This window comes from Ruditapes philippinarum, unplaced genomic scaffold, assembly GCF_026571515.1.
Source record: "Ruditapes philippinarum isolate M1 unplaced genomic scaffold, ASM2657151v2 ctg1392_1_1_1_1, whole genome shotgun sequence".
Taxonomy (NCBI): domain Eukaryota; kingdom Metazoa; phylum Mollusca; class Bivalvia; order Venerida; family Veneridae; genus Ruditapes; species Ruditapes philippinarum.
In genome coordinates this window covers 2633-27144 of record NW_026856508.1, presented here as the reverse complement: position 1 = coordinate 27144, position 24512 = coordinate 2633, and the positions used below count along the sequence as shown (strand labels likewise).

Below are 24512 nucleotides of genomic sequence, written 5' to 3'. Positions count from 1 at the left end.
GTTTGTTTGGGGAAATAAACTTCAACTTATAAGAGTATTTGCCGGGTGCATTATATATTTATTACGGTTAAAGATTTTTTTTCGTTGCTAAAAACAATCAATATGTGTGCTTAAATGTCATTTATTGCAAATATTGCGGCGGTAACAGCAAATTAGGATTGTACAACAAGGTCATGTATATTTATATTTTGCTGTTTAATTTTTTTATGATCATTTATCAAATATGCTTAAATGTGCATCGTTTAACAGTATAAATTAATTTTGTACGTAAACATATATGTCTAGATTCCTGACAAAAAATACTTCTGTTTACCAAAAGTAATACATTTTTGGTTTAAATTCAGTTATATTTTATTGTTAATTTTCAGATATTTCAACAGAGCTTTGTTGGCCTGGTACGCTCATTACAATGAAATGGAATTGCACTAAGTTTATGAACGCTAAGTATTTATCAAAATCAGAACTCATTGCATTTTACAAAAAACGATGTCAATTAAGAAAATGTTTTTATGGTACAAAATGCTTGTCTCGTACTGAATGGAAAGCAGTGAGAAATTATAGACAAATAATTGCACGGGACATCTGTGAGGCATATTCGAGCCATTTGTACACCAGTGTGAACGACGGTTCTCACGTAATGCTAAATAAAAGAACACTTGACAGAGGGGATATGTAACTTTTCCAGACATTTCTGAATTCAAAATCTGTAGTACGGGGCTAACAAAACAAGTGCAATATTCTTTTTTTATTAATAAAATGAATTAAATAATAAAACAACTATTTACAAGCATAACTTAAATTGACTATATATCATCATGGCTGCTTTCCATCGTCCTGGAAACGAATTTCCACAACAGGTTTCCGCTGACCAAGCAAGTGAAGACAGGAGTGAAATTGCCTTTTCAAACGGAGCCTCGTTTCCAAGTCATGTAAACGGATATTCCATGAACTCTGAGACTTATTATGTCAGGGATGGATTTTCAAACCCGCCTGAAAGAGACCCAGCTAGGTTACCATCTCCACATTATGGAGTGACCGGAGCTACCCTAGGACTAACGCACCAAGCCAGACATCCTATGTATGCTGATTACGGTGAAAGACTTAGATCATTTGCTAGATGGACTCGAACAAACCCTGATCCAGTTTGTCTTTGCGATGCAGGATTCTTCTTTACAAGTATTTTTAACACATGTGAAACCCTAGAATTATTTTATTTAAACGATAACGAATAATTGATATATCATTCCTAATCATCTGAATGATAACAAATTTTCTGTCTTATAAAAAAAGTTGGGTGTAGTCTTGCTAAATTAATATGTCTATATGAATTCTATATAGATATCACTGCTGTTATAAGTATTGCTGATATTCTTATGTGGGTAATGTATTTTTACAGCATACTGCTCTAAAATCATTGTACTGTAAGCAATGTCTCAATCATAAATTAAATGATCAAGAAAAACTGATTTGTGTGCAATAATTTTAATTCATACACAAATCACTGCAATTTAAGTATTACTTCAGTGCAATTCAAGTCTAAGCTATCTTTACTTGAAAACGTTTTCAATACTCATCAGTTCACATAAAGCTCTTAAATTCGTCTTATTGTATGTCACTGTATGAAGACGAAGAGGTTCTGATTAAGAGTTGAATATTCTTAAATTTTGTGACAGTCGTCGCAAAATAAAAGCAGATTTACTTCAATATTCTTTTTTTTTCAGATGAAGGGGATCTAGTGCGATGTTTCAGTTGTGGGATAGGCTTAAAGGACTTTACAGATCGTGATGATCCTTTGCGGGAACACGTCAGACATTCTGGAAATTGTCTGTACCTCCTTGAACATCTTGGAACAGAAACATTAGCTTCCATAAAGGTACAATGTAAACATATCAATAAAAAATAATGACAAAATCTCAACAACCTATACACAAAGGAAGATAAGTTAACATACTAGTTATTTATTCTACCTCTGGAAACTAAATAAAATTGATATATTATCTCTTTGATGAATCATATCTGATGTGTCAATTTTTATTCAAAAACAAATAAAGTTCAAATGTCTATGGTGTCCGATATTTGGCAAAACATGTAATCATTTATTTTCTGAATATCAATTATATATTCATTGTTATATTGTATTTTACTAAATATTTAATGTACGTCTTAAATCACTTGGCATAATTCTGACAATGCATTAAAAGATGTAATTGAATAATCCTCTTTTGTCAATAACAATGCTATTGTTACGTCTGTTACTTATATGTTATTTTACATTTTGATTTTAAGGCTAGCTGTCAGGAACAACAAAGAATTCAAGGAAGTAAGTAATATCTGGTTTTTTGTGTTTTGTTGCTATTTAAGTCACACCGACATTTAGCAATTTTCCATCTGTACTGGTGAAGGAGGACCCCGAATGCCCCTTTCGTGAATTATTTAAGGTAAGAGCAGGCACCTGAATAGAACCACCTGCGTTCCGTAAGCTGGCTGGATAGCTTGCTAACAAGAAAGAATCAAAAGCATCTGAAGAAACTCAAAATTAAAGCGGTGAAGACCAAGTGATTTAAAATCAGCGTCCTTAACGTCTCCAAATTATTGAACCAGTGTCCAAAAAAGACAAATTTTAGGAGCTTATAAAGAGTAACAATATTCCAAAGAATTCAATGTCCATGATGTGATTCGGCACAACAGCGATTGGGAACTTAAACTTCTCAGTCGAGGACGCCCACTTTCATGTAAATCAGTTTTTAAGTGCATGCAGTAATAATGCGAGTTTGTTCAAAAGAATAGAACCAAACAAACAATATACATAAAATTAATGTACATATATAAAAATCTCAAAACAAATGTAATAAATTTCCTTCTTCGCCTTAAGTTAAAGACGGAAGTTAACACAATTAAAGTGAAAAAAGGTTGAGTATAGCACTGTGGAAACAGAAACATTAGGATTTTCTAAAGCTTTAAGGAACAATACGTGCTACTGATACATAAAGAAACAACACGACCTTTTGCATTAAATGCCAAAAGGAAAGGAAAAATTATAATACGTTTTGTCAGGTTTAATCGAATAAAGAAATGTTGTATGTCCTATAATTATAAAATTTTGATTGTAATAGCCTTCTATTCCTGTAGATTCCGCTACTTCAGTGTCGACAATCCAAAGTATTCAGTCTTATGAATTCCCGTCTCTCTATTTACTGGCTGGCCCGAGTCAACTGTCTCAAAGACCAGAAGATTTAGCAGATGCTGGGCTATTTTATATAGGTAAAATATTTAAAATATTTATCTTTCTCTTCTGTTTTATGTCCTTGTACGATTTCAGTTAAAATGATAACTTTAACTTTCTTAAAGAAGCTCCGCTTGGGTCAAAAACCTAACTACATGCCTTTTGTAATCTTTTACATAGGTCATGTGAAGCATTTAAAAGGATTTTGTTTTGAAGAGAGCAGAGATATGTCGAACAAGACAGTTTTAACATCTGGTCAATTTAGTATATGTAAATTATAGTACTTAATGTGTTCTTTAATCTCTATAAACTTTGCATTGATTTTCTGTATTTAACTATTGTTATACGTGCATGTTTTTTGTTTTCTCTATTGTTTTTTGGTACCAACAGGTGTTGAAGATCTTGTACGATGCTTCAGTTGTGATGGAGGGTTAAAGCGCTGGGATGCTGAAGACGTCCCGTGGACTGAGCATTGTCGTTGGTTCCCTACATGCCCATATGCAAGGGAAAGAAAAGGCGAGGACTTTATAGCTCTTGTCTTAGCTTCTTCAGCGTATAATCAGGAGGTCCGTTTTTGATTGTATTACTTTTCAAAGTGCTTAAGAGTGTTAATCAATTTATTTTAGGCGTATGTTACTTAAAGCGCTTAGGCATCAATTCTCCTAAATTTGATTAATATTGAAAAATATCATATTTGAAAAACACATAAAAGTATGAATACTAACTATACATGTCTTCTTTCTGTGGTGTAAATGGAACCTTTGTAATGCAATTTTTGTAGCATTCATATTCTGGCCCTAGATGATGATTATAATTCTGCAATTCACTAAGACTTGAAAAAGAAGCTTCATTAAAATCACCTCGCTGTGACATATTTAACGCTTGCAATAAAGAAGAAAATTTAACAAACCTCATCAAATGTGTTTGTAATTTTAATGCATAGATCTATTAATTCTGACGTTTTGATATGTTAACATTTTAGGGACCAACGAATAATGAAGAAAGTGTTGGTAGTGAGGATCTTCAAGGAGCAATGGATCAGATGACACTTAGAGATCCTGTATTAAGAGCTGCGCTAGAGGAACACAAAACCACGTGTCTAGAAATGGGATATGACATTGCTGACGTAAATGAAGCTGTGGATGATTTAAGGAATATGGGTAAATTTGTTAGATAAATCATAATATTATATTGATTTGTGCTTACACATTGGATTAAATGCATTGGAAGTACTGAACTATGTGTTTTTGAATGCTTTTAAATAATATCAATAAAGTTTATAACATTTAGATGATTTAATTGTGCTATGTAACATGAAGATGTTTTGTTTTGTTTTGTTCTTGAACTTTAGAATGCAAACATTTAGTGATATCTATATGACACAGTCAAGAACATATATTCTTTACTTTAAATAACCCTAATTGCTTAAGGGTGGCATTTAACTTAACAATAATGTGTTTCCAAATGTTTTACAAGTCGGAAAAGTTTCGCTGAAAGAAAAGAAAGGTCATAATTTTGGTCTGTCTTGTATTAACAAGATAAATGACCGTCATTGTGACAACCATATTTTATTTGGTAAATTAATCTAGATCAAAATATTAAAATTTTAACACGTAATAGCTTTATTTGAGGCGCTAAATACAGTGTAGATTGATGTTGAAAGTTAAGAATACTGCAAAATGGGTGATGCAGATATATAAATTGTTCTTGATATTTTAAAATCAAAACTTTCAAATTAATATATGCCTAATACATTAAAAGAGAAGGGTTTTAAACCCATTCATAACAATGTATAGCATTGAAAGATTGAAATTTATGATTAAGAATAATAATGGCGTAATACTAGCTTACATTTGATTCCATTAAAACATTTATGTATATTATGTATTTCCAAATTTTTTGACGCATTCAGTAATCGTTTAAATCGTTCTTACTGCCATTAGTTTCGTTTTGTATATCATTCAATCTTTATGTATCCTTTTTATTAGAATTAAATCGTTTTAAATTACAGGAACTATCACACCAACTATTGAAGAGTTGATTGACATGGTAGAAGTTGTTAAAGAAAGGAAACAAAGTAAGGAGATAGCTCGCCAATTGGAGAAGCGTCAACAAGGTATGATTTAGTAAATTTATTACGGATTTTTCCTTCTTTTTACAAAATAAAAACATAACTTTAAACAAAATCATTGAAAATATGGATATGTTTTAACCAATCCAAAGGTGATTACTCTCTAAATTAAACTGATTTGCCTGTTCAGGATAAATGAATTGGATACATAACATTTTTGTTCGTTATTCATCATTTATGCGTATTTTTATTATAGGATTTTTCTGTCTAATTTAAATATATATTGAAACATATCGCATTACATATATTAACATTGAAAACACCTTCAATTAGTATATTATCTTATCTTGAAATCACTTTGTGTTGATATGCATAATATTCATATTCTTTATAAAAACTATTCTCTTCCATCAGTCAATAGAATATAATATTGTTTGAAAGACTTCAAATATGGATCAATTCAAATATTGATAGCTTTTAATATGGAACAAATGTTGAAAACTTCAAATGTTGAATACTTCAGAAACACCTCTTGAAGAAAACCAAAGACTTAAAAGCTTTGTCACCTGCATGACATGTGGTAAAAACAATGTTAATTGTTTATTCCTCCCGTGCACGCATCACAGAGTATGCATGGAGTGCGCTTCACTTTTCACTCAGTGTCCTGTGTGTGACAGACAGATTCGACAGAAGATACGGACGTACTTAGTGTAAGGCAAACACTGTGTCAGAACAATTTCTAGGGTAATACAAATACCGTGTCAGAACAAGTTCTAGTGTAAGACAAATACTATGTCACGACAATTTCTACTGTAATTTAGATTTGAAGTGCATCACACAGTCCAGAAATTGCACTGACAGCTTGTTGCATATCATGCAATGTAAACATGTAGTGCAAAACGGTTATTCTAAGACTCTTCCAGGGATATACACAAAAGAGCAATATTGAATCATGACGATAATTGGAGGTATACAATCATTGTCAATGTTGAAATGGATTCTTTGTGTCGAAAGTGATTCTAAAATCAGATCATTGCTCAAGATTTCTTCCTAGAGGCTTTGGTGCATCAATAAGTAGTAACTATTGAAATGAATCATATTTGGTTTATACAGAAATTATTTTAGTTGTGTAGGGAGCTGTCAGTTGATTGAAAAGTTTCTTGCTCAACGGTTTGCATATGACCGATTTTGAACCCCCATGCGACTTGCGATCCTTAGAAGCGTTATCCAATCGGCTATGCCGCAACTCATAAATCATATTAATTTTTATGTTTTAAGTTTACCAAATTTTCATTTGAATTACACTGCTTAATATGAGTTGATTTGTATTGTATATACTCAGTATTCTATATAGTGGTTTTAAAATTCATATTGTATATACATGTATATCAGTTGGGAGGCGTATAACTTTAAGCTTGTCATTTGTCTTTTTTTTTCATAATACAGGCTTTACCTAAGCTCAAAGATGAGCACAGTATATCTTCAGATAAACAACTTGTTGCAAATCTTTTCATACAACAACAAGTAACCATACACATACAAACGTTTAGAATTACCTTACATGTTTGGTGTTACTCTTTATATTTTGTTTCGATGAAGAGTGACATGTACATGGCATTTTTTTCATTCTGAGAAAAACATGCCACACGTGCTAAGGGACTGTTATCATATCAGGTATTTGCAGCTTACAGTTCCCTTTAATTACTGATACGCATTACTTTGCTGCTGCTGATGTTAATACTTTCATCATCATTTTACAACTTGTAACCATACAAAAACAAACGATTAAATTAACATTGCATGTTTGGTGTGACTCTTTATATTTTGTTTCGATGAAGGGCAATTATTTCATTCTGAGTTAAACATGCCACATATGCTGAGTGATGTTTATGATATTGGTGTTGTTATTTTATAGTAGTAATTTGCATGTACATGAACATATCATTATTGCTAGCATTTGTTATTCAACTTTTATGTTTGTCGCCAGTTAACAGGGGTCTTTTTATTGCAGTTATTGTTATTTTTAAAATAATTCTTGAATATTTCAATAGTAGTAGCAATTGACATGTGAGATCATTTTCGATGCATAACATGATGTTAATACGTTCATGATCATTGTAATATACACTTACTCATTACAAATAATTTAACTGCTATATCCGTTGGAAAAGTATTACTGAGTGCTCTGTCTGGGTCATTGTAAGGACTTATGATGATAAAGGATAACAAGTCCTTACAATATCGTTAATATAGACACAATTCATCATGTTTGTATATCTAAATAATGTAAAAATAGTTATTATTATTATTAGAAATCCCTCCATCACTGGCAATATATGTATCCTATGTATCTATGTATATATGTTTTGTTTATATATGTTTATATGTAAATAAGTTAAGTGCACCAATTAATAAGAAACATGTCTAATGATATTTTACGTATCTTTATAAAGAAGTCATTAAGTTTAAAATCTTTGTTTGAGTCTGAAGGCAGTGTTCCATATTCCAATGTTCAAATATGCCGCCATGAACAGAATATGAAAATGGTTAAACTATTATTTATGAAAATGGTTAAACTTTAATTTATCTAGATCTTTAGATCTTATGTAAAAGATTTTTTATCAGTTTTCATAAAATTGATAGGGTTATGATAGATTTTTAATGATATATTTAAAATGACTCCTATATTGCGGCCAGGGGAGACATAAGTGTAATGTGCAAAGCGTTTAAATGCAATGAGTTGCTGCTGAGGTCTTCCTGCACTACTTAATCTAGAAAGTCGCCATTTATACATTATTTTAATTACTGAAACGTATATAATTATACTTGTAATCTATAATACTAACTACATTAATGCCGTTTCCGTCTTTTAATTGAAATGTTGTTGAACATATTGTAAAATGTCAAGGGATTTTAATCAATACTTACTAACGTATATACATGTATTATTATGTATATAGGCAGCATCAACGGTAAAAGTAGCTATACATAGATTGCTGCTCGGGTAATAAAATGAATGTGTCACAATATTCATATATGTATACATTGCAAATAATTCAATTAAATGTACTATATCCGCAGTGAAAGTATTACTTAGTGTTCTTAAGAACTTACTATGTTAAAGGGAAACAGTCCTTACAGTTTCGGTTATATATACACAATTCATCCTATATGTATACTATTTTACCTCGTAAACAACCATCAAAATAAAGTTATTAAATTTATTGTACAAGCATATCTGTTAAGGAGAGACTTATTATATCATAGATCAATACATGATTAATTAATTATTGATAATTGTATGTCATATCGTAAAATTGAACTGTCCGTAAATGCATAACATGTATTGATATGAATTTACTATTATGTAAATAACGTGTTAAAAACTATATCACGTGCTCAGATTATGATCTTTTGTTAAAGTGAATTAAAGGTCCTATGGGCCGGGCGTTCATCTTTGTGTATTTTTGTGTATGTATATACGTATAACACATGTCACTTTAATAAAGAATTTGCTTACTTACTTACTGTATATTTAAACAATGTAAAAATAGTTATCTTTAGAAATCCCTCCAATACTGCCAATATATGTATTTTCTATGTACACATGTTTTTGTATGTATGTTTATATGTAATTGAGTTAAGTGTACCATGTAATAAGAAACATATTTTACTTAAAAAAAAACATTAAATGTTTAATCTTTGATTGAGTCTGGTAAATGAACTTAATAATATGGTGCATATTCCCATGTTCCAATATGTTCCATGAACAAAATATGAAAATGGTTAAAATAAAATTTATCTATTTTAAATCTTAAGATCATATGTAAAAGGTTTTTATCAGTTTTCTTGGAAATGATTGGATTATGAGCGATTTTTAGCTCACCTGAGCTTGCTCAGGGTGAGCTTTTAGGATCGGTGAATGTCCGTCGTCCGTCGTCCGTCGTCCGTCCGGCCGTCCACAATTGCTTGTGAACACTCTAGCGGTCGCATTTTTGCCTCAATCATCATCAAACTTGGTCAGGATGCTTATCTAGTTGAAAGCTCGGATGAGTTCGAACATGGGTCATCTCGGATGAAAAACTAGGTCACAAGAGCTAAAAATAGAAAAACCTTGTGAACACTCTAGAGGTCACATTTTTGACCCAATCATCATCAAACTTGGTCAGGATGTTTGTCTAGGTGATAGCTTGGATGAGTTCGAACATGGGTCATCTCGGATGAAAAAGTAGGTCACAGGAGCTATAAATAGAAAAACCTTGTGAACACTCTAGTGGTCACATTTTTGAACCAATCATCATCAAACTTGGTCAGAATGCTTGTCTAGTCAATTGCTTGGATGAGTTCGAACATGGGTCATCTCTGATGAAAAACTAGGTCACAGGAGCTAAAAATAGAAAAACCTTGTGAACACTCTAGTGGTCACATTTTTGACCCAATCATCATCAAACTTTGTCAGGATGCTTGTTTAGATAATAGCTCGGATGAGTTCGAATATGGGTCATCTCGGATGAAAAACTAGGTCACCGGAGCTATAAATAGAAAAACCTTGTTAACACTCTAGCGGTCACATTTTTGCATCAATCATCATCAAACTTGGTCAGGATGCTTATCTAGTTGATAGCTCGGATGAGTTCGAACATGGGTCATCTCAGATGAAAAAGTAGGTCACCGGAGCTAAAAATAGAAAAACCTTGTTAACACTCTAGCGGTCACATTTTTGCATCAATCATCATCAAACTTGGTCAAGATGCTTGTCTAGGTGATAGCTCGGATGAGTTCGAACATGGGTCATCTCGGATGAAAAACTAGGTCACAGGAGCTAAAAATAGAAAAACCTTGTTAACACTCTAGTGGTCACAATTTTGACTCAATTGTCATCAAACTTGGTCAGGAAACTTGTCTAGGTCATTGCTGGGAATAAATTGAACATGGGACATCTCGGATGAAAAACTAGGTCACAGGAGCTAAAAATAGAAAAATCTTGTTAACACTCTAGTGGCTACTGTTGTGATCCAAATATTCTGTTAATTGGTCTGAAAGTTTGTTTTGATGATTTCTAAGTCAAGATCGAACATGGGTCATCTTGGATGAAAAACTAGGTCACACCGCCCAAATATGGAAAAACCTTGTTAACATTCTAGTGGTCACATTTTCGACTCAATTATCATCAAACTTGGTCAGGATGTTTGTCTAGGTAATTGCTTGGATGAGTTCGAAATCGCATGTGAAACTAGGTCACCGGAGCTAAAAATAGAAAAATCTTGTTAACACTCTAGTTGCTACTATTTTGATCCAAGTATCCTAGAAATTGGTCTGAAAGTTTGTTTTGATGATTTCTAGGTCAAGTTTGAATATGTGTCACCTGGGTAAAAAACTAGGTCGCACTGCTCAAATATGGATAATCCTTGTCAACACTGTAGTGGTCACATTTTTGACTCACCTGTCATGAGACTTGGTCAGAATGCTTGTCTAGGTAATTGTTTGGATGAGTTTGATAATTCAGGTGAGCGATCTAGGGCCATCATGGCCCTCTTGTTTATATGATATATTTAGAGTGACTCCAAAATTGGCGGCCAGGGGAGACATAATTGTTATGTGAAAAGCGTCTTTTATGCAAGGATTTGCATCTGAGGTCTTCCTTCACAAGTAAATGTAGAAATGAAATTTGCCATTTAGACATTATTTCAATTACTAAAATGTTTATATACTTGTAGATATTAAATCTATAATATTAACTACATAAGTGCCGTTTCCGTCTTTTAATTGAAATGTTGTTGTACATATTGTTTAATGTCATGGGATTTTAAAACCAATACTAACTAACGTATATATGTATTATTATGTATATAGGCAGCGTCAGCGGTAAATTTGGCTATAAATAGATTGCCCCTCTGGTTATAAAGATGATTGTCTCACAATAAAAAGACAATTAGCACGGTTGATTTGCAACGGCCGCTATGGTGTAGTGGTTAGCATATAGAACCGGCAATCTAGAGACCCGTGTTTCGAGTACCGGCTGCTGTGTGCCAATTTTTCGTACTGTTTTTACTTCTCTGTGTGTGCGTGAGTGTTTGCCTGTGTGCGTCCGTGTGTAGGCAGATTTGTAAATAAACATTCGACTCTCAGGTATACTCTAGTAATATATTGTAGCTATAATACTGTATGTATCTCTACAACATCAAATATTTAATTGTTTTATAGTTAGTTATGTATTTCTAAGATATCAATAAATGCAAAAGTCTAAAAGCAACTAATTGAAAATTGAAAGGAAACACTTGTTATTCTACAATGTGAAAGATTTGTTATTATATAATGTATTGAAGAAATTAATCCGCCTTTTCGTCAGTATAATAGGCGTTAACCAGTAATACAATATTTGAATAAATATTTAATTTAATACATTTTCCTGTCGAAACAACACGTAACAAAGGGTTTGGGAACGAATGAACAATAATTTTGTAAATAGCTAGTCAAATTTTAAAATGATTACAGCTTAATTGCCAAATTTATCGGAACCTAATCATACACGTAACCTATTGATTAATAAAGGTTTAATATACCAGATTCAATATTCAATCAAACAATGTTCATGTTTATAAATACACTTAACAATCATACACGTATCCATTTGTAAAAAAATTCCCTCATGGCGTGTATCAACTATTGTTGGTGTTTGTATTTATATCTTTTTTAAATCATCAAAGTGTGATACATTTTTTAAAGAAATTTAATCATTGAGCACTTTGTAAATTATTCATAAAATGTATTGTGGTTTTAAATTATAATCACAGTTATATAGAACGAAATATTTTTATCGTTTATCCAGCTCGTCTTTTTGTGTTATTGTTATTTGCCATAAATTCTTCTGTATCTGTGATATTCAACGATAAATAAGGCAGTTTTTCTCATCCTTGATAATATTTTAGGTTATAGCAGTCCATATTTTTTCTTGTTTTCTTTTTTATGAAGGTGAATAAATAAGTATACTTATTTATGTTTTTAGATAAATAGAGAAATTATACTGTTCTTTTGTCATTTGACTTCAGTTATATATCTTGGCTTCGACAAAAACTTTCATGAATCATCTATGTCAAAGGATTTTTTGTTAACAAGAATCATATTACATATGAATTTGTTTTAAAGTAGGAAAGAACATGTTAATATTGTGAGTGTATAGTATAAAGATTTAACTATCCAAATATACTAAACACTATGTAAATTTTATTGTTTTTATGTAATAATTGATCTTTTTTGCAAATCTAGCTAAACTCTGGTCCCGGTACGTACCGGATTACTCCTAACGAAGTACGTTGCGTAATTAACTGATATTTCTATATTTTATTATTATTTTTATATCAATGTTCTTATGCTATCTAAATCAAATTTTACGAAAATTAAATTGTTTATAATGAAAATTTATTAATATAACAAAAGTATTAGTGTCACCTGTAATAATAAATAGAGATACTAAAAATTATATATATCTTATTATTATAATAGTATGGTGGCATATTTCTGCCACCAGATAACCTGATACCTAACTAGTTAATTAAGAGGTTAACTAGTTACGTAACTAGTTAACCTGATACCTAACTAGTTAATTAAGAGGTTAACTAGTTACGTAACAGTTTATCCACCATTGGAATAAAAAACAAACCCAACATATAAATGCGACATGCTTCTTAAACTGACATTATGCTAATCCAGGTATAAATGGTTAGTGAATAGGTAAAAATAAAGTTAAAGACTTGATGTTTTGCCAAAATTGCGTTCAATTTTATATTTTACTATGAAAACTTAGTCAATAATCCATTGGACCAACAGAATATTTCATTATAAGCGACCAGAAATAAGTCGGTAACGCTTTTGTTGTTGTTGTTGTTGTTGTTTTTTGTTGTTGTTTTTTTTTAAGAAAACATGGGTATTGTGGTACATTTAATATTGTATCATACACGTTTTTTATTATCAATTATCATTAGAATAATAGCAAATCTCTAGAAATATATATCTTATTCAACTCTCCATCGAAAAAACAAGCATATTGTCACTTTAAATTTGGGTAAATTAATTAAACGCCATTTGATTCATTGTATAGTATGTAAAAATCTATAGATTTAACATATGCTTCATAAATAAACACTTATTCTCACATGTTTCATTTGTTTATTGTTTAAATCAATTATTTGATGGCAAAGTATTCTTCTTATTTTCGGTCATTTTTTATTATTAAATATACGAGGGGCGTTCAATATATTCGTAGACTAATGTCCTCATTTTTTCATTTCAGAAATTTTTCATTAAATCATGTAAATTGTATCAACTGATAGCGTTGTTACTCCTTTTCAAAACAATGAAAATTCAGATTGAAAATTGCGCCAGCCATTTTCATAAAGATGGTAACGCGCCAGCCCCCAGAATGAACTTATTATTAAGTGTGTAAACATACTACTTTCTCAATAAGATAAACACTTAAAAATCCGGAAAGGTAATGTATGACGTTATTACGACTTTACCTGAAAATATGACGTCTGTTTGACTTTGGCGTTTGAATAAACAACATTTTCGCTGTAAGAGCATCAACAGAATTGACGTCAGAAATGATGTCCCAAGATAAGCTGGAAACCAGGGCAATTATAACATTTTTAACAAGGAAAAAACCGACTGACACTTATAAAATGTTGCAAAAAAGTCGAGGTTAGACATCTTATAGCCGTGAGCTTGTTTTTAAATGGCATAAACATTTCTCTGAAGTGCGAGAAAGTATTCAGGACGACTCATGATCAGGGAGGAAGCAAGGAAGTGTTAGGAATTGATCGCCGTGTGACAGTTAGGGAGTTGTAGGAGAGTGCCGATTTGAGTGTAGGCACCGTGCATATTACTCTTTTAAAGTGGTAAGGTAAAATTTATATTTAAAAGAAAAAGATTGTATTACAGGGAACGATTAAAATTGTAATAAAACGCTGGATGTCTTGAGCGTAATAAATAGAGAATATTTGTTTGTTTGTGTGTAAGATGAAATTTTATTTCATCGAGTGGGCTTTAAAAACAGTATTCTCACGAGTGGCGTAATTACGAGTGAGAATATTGTTTTTAAAGTTCACGAGATGAAAAATAAAATTACATCTTACAAAACAAACAAACAAATTTTCTTTTTATTTTATGCTTAAAAACAATTTAAAACGAAGTTTCCATAACATTAACGTTAATATTAAAATCTGTTTTCCCCATTGAGAGCCCCATTTAGTCGGAATTTCTCATTAAATACAAGAAGTCTTGAGCTGAAAAATTAGTTCGACAATCGACGTTAAATGACGGTGATATTATTCATTTTATTAAAAAAATATGAATGATCGCTTGTTTTAAAAATAAAAACAAACAATTCTTGTAGGAGAAAAAGTCCAACCATCCATCCATATTTTCGTTACTTACAGCGAATTTATATTAGACCTGGCTTTGTTAAATGTAACCGGCAGCCATTTTTGTGTATTTCACGGGAGGAAAATAATTGTGTTTGATTCAGAGGGATATCATTTGGATTTGTTAGTCATACATCTTTTTAAAAGAAAGAAAACTTATTTGAGGATTGTAACAGACAAAAAATAAGAGTTGACTGATGTGAAATCATTCAAAAAGCAGCTACGAAAATGGAAAACTTCAAAAGCTGGCTCAGGAACGCTGGGTTGTTTACATATTCTACGGGGATGGCTGTCATTGCTTTTCAAGTTTTCATAAAGCATACGGCAGTTATTGCTCGTAGGATACTTTAATATGCCCAAATGTCATCAAGAGCAGTTTTGCATGTGGAAGGAATGTGTTTTTCAGACTGTAAAAATGAAAAAAAAATAGAGACGAAATTTGGTGATTGGAATTTGAATGAATAGAAGTAAGTTTTCTTCTTTTTATTACTTTTGACATATAAGTTATTTATCAATTTCAGCTTTGCTTTTCTTTAAACAACCTGACATTGTCAGAATTGCCAGCAAAAATAAAATTGAGGTATCACATGGGGAAAATCTTGAAAAAAGTAGTTTCGTCATTGAAAAGAGTGAAATTATATTTTGATAATTTTTACTGTGAAATTATCAAATATAATATTCACGGATATATCAGTAATCCACTGAAAAGCATAAAAAAATGATATAAAAATTTTATGTACCCCAATTATTTTTAGATTTTATATTCTTATCTAATTTCTTGTTTATTTCAGACTTAATACGATTATTTTATTATATTGCATTTTTTTTTAAATAATCACACTAGTCAAATTATGTTGTTTTACACTCCTAAATCATAAATTGTAATATTTTAATTTTACAGTGGATTTTTAAATATTTTTTAATATTTTTTTTCCATTAAAATAGATAAATTATCAAAATGTTTCAAAATGGTACGAAAACATTATTAATCAGTTGATTTATCGACATCAGAAATGTATTGAACGTAACGGACGCTACTTTTGGACTATAAGCGATGTACAACACATCAGAAATCTAAGTAACGTCCAGTGACGTCGCTGACGTCAGAAAACACCATCGTGATCTTGGGCGGTCACAGTCGGATGGCATTGCCTTATGCGCCCTCATATACAGACAGTTTGTCATACGCGATTGAAATTTCATGTACAAGTGTATATTAAATTGCCGTTTCCAGTCATGTTATTTTTAAGAATTACATTTGCCTAAAAAGAAAGTTATATGCACAGTCTACAAATGTATTAAAATCCCCTCGTAATAACGGAGTAGATGCGTCTGGACGTCTACAGCTGATCTTGTTATCCGGATTGTCGTCTTCAAATGACATTCCATAATATATCTAAGTTATGATAAATAATACTTGTTTTAAGAAATGAATTGTATTTTTTTTAAATGTACATACAATCATAATATATTCACGATAGATCAATCCCGTTTCAAAATGCAACTACGTGTATTTGTATCTTGTTTATCTGCCCTATTTTAGTTTGTTGATTCTCTTCATGAGATAAACCTATGTTCATAACATACTACCTGCTTCTGTTTTATTAGATAGATATGAATAAGGAAAAACAAGATTTAGAGCAGCTAAAAAAAAGAACAGATCAGTGTTTGTTTGATCTAATAATCATTATATAAATATAGAAACTGACACGCGCAATAAATTTAGTAAACAAACAAACAGCTGAGTGTAGGAGGAAAGTAAGTGATTTGCATTGTTAAGTTCGAAGAAGATCGATAAAATTTTTAAGTTATTGTATGGACTACTATTGACGCAAAATTAGGTTAAACTATTTATATTGTGAAACATTAATTGAATCGCATAATCGTATTAATTGATTTTAGGCTATACGTATCGCTTTGAACATTCATATAATTTAGACTAAATATTTTATTTCTTCTTTTGTTTTGATATAGGTAAATGTACACTTTGCCTAATTATTATAATCAGAATTTAGGGTACAATCATTCGAATAAAGTGTTTGTTCATAAGTCTTAATTTAGCGCTTTTGTCTTAGGTTTTCATATCTGTTATCTCAAATAAGTGTTAGAGATTTTTTCAATGACTTTTAGACATTCCCAAAGTGTGATATTATTCTTTATTATATCTTGGACAGAAAGATACTCTTCCGTCCCAGATTATATTAGGAAATGCGCATTACAGCCATCTTTAATATGTTAATTCAAATTTTGTTACTTTCAAATTCTTTTTATTTCAGATATGTCAAACGAATGACCAAAATATACAGCTTACCCTGGAACAGAAAAAATGGAATGGAATTGTACTAAAATCATAAATTATAAGTTTGCATCAAAATCAGACCTCATTGTACTTTATAAAAAGAGATGTCAGTTAAGAAAACGTTCTAACGGAGCAAAATGCTTGTCTCGTTCTGAATTGAAAGCAGAGACAAATTCGAGACAAATGATTGCAAGCGACATATGTGCGGAATACTCCACTCATTTGTACACAAGTGTGAACGACGCTTCAAACGTAATGCTGAATAAAAGAACACTTGGCAGAGGGGATATTTAACTTTCCCAGACATTGCTGAATTTAAAATGTGTAGTACGGGGCTAACAAAACAAGTGCGACAGTTTTTATTGAATATTATATTATGAGTTAAAAAAAATGACTCTATGTTAACATAACTTGAATTGACTAAATACTATTGCTTGTGTTCTTCCTAGAAATGAGTATCCGCAACAGGTTTCCTCTGAGCAAGCAAGTGAAGACAGGAGTGAAATTGCCTTTTCAAACGGACCCTCGTTTCCAACTCATGCACATAAGTACTCCATGAACTCGGAGATACCTTTTGTCAGAGATGGATGTTTAAACCCGTTTAAAAGGCTACCATCTTTACATAATGGAGTGACCGGAGCTACCGTAAGACTAACTCACCAAGCCAGACATCCTATGTATGCTGAGTACGGTGAAAGACTTAGATCCTTTGCTAGATGGACTCGTTCAAATCCTGATCCAGTTTGTCTTTGCAACGCAGGATTCTTCTTTACAAGTATATTTATCACATACATGAAACCATAGAATGATTTTAATAAAACGATAACGAGTAGTAGACATATCATTCCTCATCATCTGAATTATAACAAATTTTCCTGGTTCATACAAACCCTGTGGGTAGTTTAATTTATAGTTCTATATGATTTCTATAAAGATATCACTGCTACTGTTATAAATATTGCTGAAACAATAAATGTAGTCAATGTATATTTACAGGATACTGCTAAAAAAATCGCCGTACTTTAAGCAATGTCAAAATCATAAATTAAATGATAAGAAAGACCGATTTTTATGCAAAAGTTTTACTTTATATCCAAATATTTGCCGTTGTATATATTACTTAAATGCAATTCAGGTCTGAACGATCTTTACTTGAATCCGTTTTCAATACCCATCAAGTCACATCAAGCTATTTATATTGTCTTATTGTATGTCATCTGAAGACGAAGAGGTTAAAATGATTAAGAGTTGAATATTCTTAAATTTCAACTTAATTTACTTTCAATTTTTATTTTTATTTAAGATGAAGGAGATCTAGTGCGATGTTTCAGTTGTGGCATAGGCCTAAAGGACTTTACAGATCGTGATGATCCTTTGCTGGAACACGTCAGAAATTCTGGAAATTGTCTGTACCTCCTTCCATAAAGGTACAATATAAACATATCAATAAAAAAATGACACAATCTCATTAACCTATATACAAAGGAAGATACGTTAACATACTAGATATTTATTATACCTCTTCAAACTAAATAAAATTGATATATTATCTCTTTGATGATCATATCTGATGTGTCAATTTTTATTCTAAAACAAATGAAGTTCAAATGTCTATGGTGTCCGATATAAGAATTGTTTTGCAAAATGGGTAATCATTTATTTCGGAATATCAATAATATATTCATGGTCATATTGTATTTTACTAAATATTCATTGTACGTCTAAAATCACATGCCATAATTCTGACAATGCATTAAACAAACAACATGTAATTGAATAATCCTTTTTGTCAATAACAATGCTATTGTTACGTCTGTTACTTATATGTTATTTTACGTTTTGATTTTAGGGCTAGCTGTCAGAAACCACAAAAAATTCAAGGAAGTAAGTAATATCTGGGGTTTTTTTTGTGTTTTGTTGCGTTGCTATTTAAGTCACACCGACATTTAGCAATTTACCATCTGTACTAGTGAAGGAGGACCCCGAATGCCACTTCGTGCATTATTTCAGGTAAGAGCGGGCACCTGAATAGAACCACCTGCGTTCCGTAAGCTAGCTGGATAGCTTGTTAACAAGAAAGAATCAAAAGCATCTGACGGAACTCAAAATCAAAGCGGTGAAGAGCAAGTGATTATAAATCAGCGTCCTTAACGTCTCCAAATTATTGAACCAGTGTCCAAAAAAGACAAACTTGTATTGAATGTTTTAGGAGCTTATAAAGAGTAACAATATTCCAAAGAATTCAATGTCCATGATGTGATTCGGCACAACAGCGATTGGGATCTTAAACTTCTCGGTCGAGGACGCCCACTTTCATGTAAATCAGTTTTTAAGTGCATGCAATAATAATGCGAGTTTGTGCATAAGAATAGAACCAAACAAACAATTTACATAAAAGTAATGTACATATATAAAAATCTCAAAACAAATGTAATAATTTCCTTCTTCGGCTTAAGTTAAGACGGAAGTTTTCACAATAAAAGTGAAAAAAATTGAGTATAGCACGTGTAAAAACAGAAACATTAGGATGTTTTAAAGCTTAAGGAACAATACGTGCTACTAAATACATAAAGAAATAACACTACCTTATGCATTAAATGTCAAAAGGAAGGAAATATAATACGTTAAGTCAAGTTTAATCGAAAAAAAATGTTGTATGTCCTATATTATAAAATTTTGATTGTAATGCCTTCTATTCCTGTAGATTCCGCTACTCAGTGTCGACATCCAAAGTATCAGTCTTATGAATCCCGTCTCTCTACATTTACTGGCTGGCCGAGTCATCTGTCTCAAAGACCAGAAGATTTAGCAGATGCTGGGCTATTTTACATAGGTAAAATATTTCTCTTGCTCTTCTGTTCTATGACTTCATTTACGACTTCAGTTAAAATTATAACTTTTACTTCCTAAAAGAAGCTCCACTGAGGTCAAAAGACCTTAATACATGCCTTTTGTAATCTTTTACATTGGTTATGTGAAGCATTTAAAAGGATTCTGTATTTAAGAGAGCAGAGATATGTCGAACAAGAAAGTTTTAATATCCGGTCAATTAAGTATATGTAAATTATAGTACTTAATGTGTTCTTAAATCTCTATGAACTTTGCATTGATTTGCTGTATTTAACTATTGTTATACGTGTTTTTTGTTTGTTTTCTCTATTGTTTTTGGTACCAACAGGTGTTGAAGATCTTGTACGATGCTTCAGTTGTGATGGAGGGTTAAAGCGCTGGGATGCTGAAGACGTCCCGTGGACTGAGCATTGCCGTTGGTTCCCAACATGCCCATATGCAAGGGAAAGGAAAGGCGAGGACTTTATAGCTCTTCTCTTAGCTTCTTCAGCGTATAATCAGGAGGTCCGTGTATGGTTTTGTTACTATTCAAAGTGCTTTAGAGGGTTTATCATTTTAACATAAGGTGTATCGTTTCTCAAAGATTATACGCTTCATTTCTTTATAGTGATTGTAATAAAAATGTATCATTTATAACCATAAAACCCATTGGTGCTTTCTTTCTGTGGTTATAATGCCACTTTAGAGCCTTTCAAATTGTGTTCCTAATGACTGATGTCATGCAAGTCATTCAGAATGTCTATTATAAACTTATTATATTGTAGTTACCGTCAACATTGTTTGCAAATAAGGAAACAATCGGCATATACGTGTGATTCTGACGTGTGAGTATGTTTACATTTTAGGGACCAACGAATAATGAAAGTGTTGGTAGTGAGGATCTACAAGGAGCAATGACTCAGATGATACTTAGAGATCCAGTATTAAGAGCTGCGCTAGAAGAACACAAAACCACGTGTCTAGAAATGGGATATGACACTGCTGACGTAAATGAAGCTGTAGATGATTTAAGGAATATGGGTAAATTTTTTAAATTGATTATATATTGATTAGGTCTTGCACATTTGATAAAATCCATGGGAAGCATTGAACTAAAGTATGTGTTTGTGAATGCTTTCAATAATATCAAAAAAGAAATATTAACATTTTGATAATTTAATTTTACTCTTAACACGAAAATAATTTATTTTGTGTTGTTCTTGAACTTAAGAATGAAAACATAATATCTATATCACACAGTCAAGTAAAGACTTTTTAACATATATCCATTACATTAAATAAATCTGTATACACTAATACTCTTATTGCTTAATCATGGCATTTAAACTTAACAGTAGAACGTATGATATTTGAGTGCTTTAACAACCTTCAAGTGAAGAAATGTCATAAGTTTTATCTGTCTTGTATTTATAAGGTAATTGACAGTCCTGTTAATAGCGATCATGATATTATTTGCTAACCTAGATCAAAATATTCACATTTTACCATGCTATACCTTTATTTGAGATGTTATATACAATGTAGATTGATGTTAAAAGTTATGAATACTCTAGACGGATGATGCAGACAAAAAAATGCTCTTGATAAATATAAAACTTTCAAATTAATATGTGTCCATTTTATATTCAGGTACATCAAAAGAAGAGGAAAATTATAAGCACATTAATAAAATTTTCTGTCAGATGTTAGGCAATCATAAACATGAGGAGTTTGTTATTTATGAATGAGTATGATAATGACGGAATATAAGCTTACATCATGTATATGTGATTCCTTAAAACATTTATGTATATTATGTATTTCCAAATTTGTTTACGCATCCAATACTCATATCAATTGTTTGCATCGTTTATACTGAAATTTTGTTCGCTTTGTATATCATTCAATCTTGATGTATCCTTTTTCATGAGAATTAAATCGTTTTAAATCACAGGAACTATCACACCAACTATTGAAGAGTTGATTGACATGGTAGAAGTTGTTAAAGAAAGAAAACTAAGTAAGGAGATAGCTCGCCAGTTGGAGAAGCGTCATCAAGGTATGAATTAGTAAACTTAGAACGATTTGTTTTCTTCTTCTTTTTACAAAGAAATATAACATAAATCAAAATCATTGAAAATATGTATGCCAAACCAATCCAAAGGTGATTTATCTCTCTCTCTCTGAATTAAATTGATTTGCCTGGTCCTGTTTAATGAACGGATACATGACACGTTTTGTTCGTATGTCATCATTTACTAGTACTTTTATCATAGGAATTTGTATGTCTAAATGTAATATGTCTAAATAGAAATATGTAGCATAATAATTTACAATGTAAACATCTTTAATTATAATATTATATGTATATTGATACATATACACTTCAAGAACTGAACTCTTCAAATCTTGAACATTTCAGAAACTCCTCTTGAAGAAAACCAACGTCTTAAAAGCTTTGACACCTGCATGACATGTGGTAAAAACAATGTTAATTGTTTATTCCTCCCGTGCACTCATCACCGAGTGTGCATGGAGTGCGCTACACTATTCACGCAGTGTCCTGTGTGTGACAGACAGAAAATAAGGACATACTTAGTGTAAGACAAACACTGTGTCAGAACAATTTATAGTGTAATAAACATATTTTTAAACTGTAATTTAGATTTGAAGTGCATTAAACAGTCCAGACATTGCACGACTTGCCGCTGGTTGACGTGTCATGAAATGGAAACATGTAGTGCCTCATGGTTATTCTAAAACACTTCCAAGGAAATAAACAAAAGTGCAATATTGAATCATGACGATAATTGGAGGTATTCAATCATTGTCATGTTGAAATGGCTTCATTGTCTATACTTTTCACTCAGTGTCCTGTGTGTGACAGACAGATTCGACAGAAGATAAGGACATATTTAGTATAAGACAAATAGGTATCAGAACAATTGCTAGTGTAAGACAAATTCTGACAAAACAATGCCTGCTGTAATATGTATATATATACCATGTATTAAAATTGCAAAACATGTGTCAAAACAATGATTGCTTTAATTCATGAGTATATAAAATGTATATTAATTTGATAGTTACATTACAACTTTATATAACCTTTAAATGGAAATAAATAAATGGTGCAATATTGGAGCATGGATGACGTCATTTTTTTTCTGGAAGACCTCATGCGTAAATCATAATTGTTGAAGCATCTACATGTATGACCAATATATATATACTAGGGTTTTTTTTCGTCTACTTACTTTCGTAAATAGTTCAAATTCTTTTAGAAGTAGTAACAATTGTCTTGTACTTTCATTTTCGATATAAGACATTATGTTACATACTTAAACGTATATACATTTACATGCGATTTGTATTTTATTCCTACACTACTTGTAATGTCAATGCTATCCCGTAAAAACATCATTTTCTTTTAATATTGAGGCAAAGGCAGACCGAATTATATTAAGAGAGAAATCCTAATTCTAGTAATTTTAAAATGGTGCTGCACAATACATGTACATTATATTTATTATTATTGAAACTGTTGCTATTATTACAATTATTGTAAAATTGCATGTGACGTTCAATTATAGCAACACGTTGTTTTTTGTTGTTTTTTGTGTGTGTATTGTTCATTTTTGCTACATTCTATTATGATATATTTATGATATGTAGTTTATTAGTAGTTTATGTTATTACATTATTTTGCTTTATTCAACTGTTTGATCTGCCTATAATTAAAACATTATCTGTATTGTTACGTTTAACTTACCAAAACGTCTACTACATTTGTGTACTAATATTTATATACATTTGTAAATAAATATTTATATAGCTATACGTTTTTACTTAATATATCACAGGTGTTACATACCGTTGCTGCATATTATATCAATCTACTATACTAATTTACAACTACTGTTTAACAATGTGAAATCTTTGAAATATACTAAAAGCAGTAAAGTTTTTCTTTTAAGTGACAAACTTAATTACTAACATTGATACAATGTATTAAAATAATTTTGCCATGTGTTTAATTCAACTGTAATAAGCCAGTAAATCAAAATTGGAATATATATCTTTGTTAAAACAATCTTTGTGTAACTCGGCTTCTAAAGAAAATCATCAATAGCTCATAATAATTATTTTCAACTGTCTGTGATATTAAATATAAATAAAGGCAGCACTTCTGATATTTGTTAATGATTGTTCGTATTATAAATTCTTTTCATTTTCTTTTTGTGTATGTTCAATTAACTTTTTAACAGATACAGCATTTACGTCGTTCTTTTGTCCTATATACGTCAGACATAGGTAGACTTTCAATAGCAAAGCAAATGAATGAAACTTTGACAGGTCTTTTGAAATTTGATAATGAAAAATCGTTCGGAATATAGGTCACACAAATTCAATGTGACTTCCGGGTCTGTTATTTCTAAATTATTCTTTGACGGTGAAAACGTCATTTTGTTATTTTCGGTCTGTTTTATTACACAGTGTACTAACACTGTTAAATATGACAATGACAGGTTTCCACAACTTAGATAAACATTACAAGTACCCCCTGATATGCATATTTTCATTGAGATATTGGTGAAAACTTGATACAGCTGACCACTTGCTAGTTAGCAGGCAAACTTCTTGCATATCAGACTATCCTTTCTTGCATTT

At 31.3% G+C, this 24512-nt stretch overlaps 1 protein-coding gene and 1 long non-coding RNA gene across 4 annotated transcripts; both read left to right on the top strand.

Annotated features, from left to right (window-relative positions):
- The first annotated feature begins 25 nt into the window (after window positions 1–25).
- On the top strand, window positions 26–23689 carry LOC132746810 (baculoviral IAP repeat-containing protein 8-like). 3 transcript variants are annotated; one of them, XM_060736063.1, is made up of 9 exons: window positions 26–170; window positions 369–1176; window positions 1722–1873; window positions 2287–2320; window positions 19717–19845; window positions 20191–20366; window positions 20708–20882; window positions 21796–21900; window positions 22264–23685. In XM_060736063.1, exons 2-9 carry the CDS (start codon window positions 816–818, stop codon window positions 22443–22445), a joined length of 1314 nt encoding a protein of 437 aa, XP_060592046.1. In that variant the 5' UTR covers window positions 26–170; window positions 369–815; the 3' UTR covers window positions 22446–23685. The 3 variants fall into 3 exon arrangements, with proteins under 3 accessions (XP_060592046.1, XP_060592048.1, XP_060592047.1); XM_060736065.1 differs by lacking the exons at window positions 19717–19845; window positions 20191–20366; window positions 20708–20882; window positions 21796–21900 and adding exons at window positions 3614–3789; window positions 4206–4383; window positions 5235–5339 and having other exon boundaries at window positions 22264–23689; XM_060736064.1 differs by lacking the exons at window positions 19717–19845; window positions 20191–20366; window positions 20708–20882; window positions 21796–21900; window positions 22264–23685 and adding exons at window positions 3614–3789; window positions 4206–4383; window positions 5235–5339; window positions 5818–9156 and having other exon boundaries at window positions 29–170.
- Window positions 15652–19672, top strand: LOC132746811 (uncharacterized). Its single transcript, XR_009628036.1, has 4 exons — window positions 15652–16554; window positions 16990–17787; window positions 18316–18439; window positions 18862–19672. It is a non-coding gene; the product is annotated as an uncharacterized LOC132746811 (long non-coding RNA).
- Window positions 23690–24512: the final 823 nt, after the last annotated feature.

What these genes read in the sequence shown, in the direction of transcription:
- LOC132746810 (XM_060736063.1), top strand. Translation starts at nt 816, where the DNA reads ATGGCTGCTTTCCATCGTCCTGGAAACGAATTTCCACAACAGGTTTCC. An exon ending in CTTCAGCGTATAATCAGGAG is followed by an intron (nt 20,367 to 20,707) that starts GTCCGTGTATGG and finishes TTTACATTTTAG; the next exon opens with GGACCAACGAATAATGAAAG. An exon ending in GTTGGAGAAGCGTCATCAAG is followed by an intron (nt 21,901 to 22,263) that starts GTATGAATTAGT and finishes TGAACATTTCAG; the next exon opens with AAACTCCTCTTGAAGAAAAC.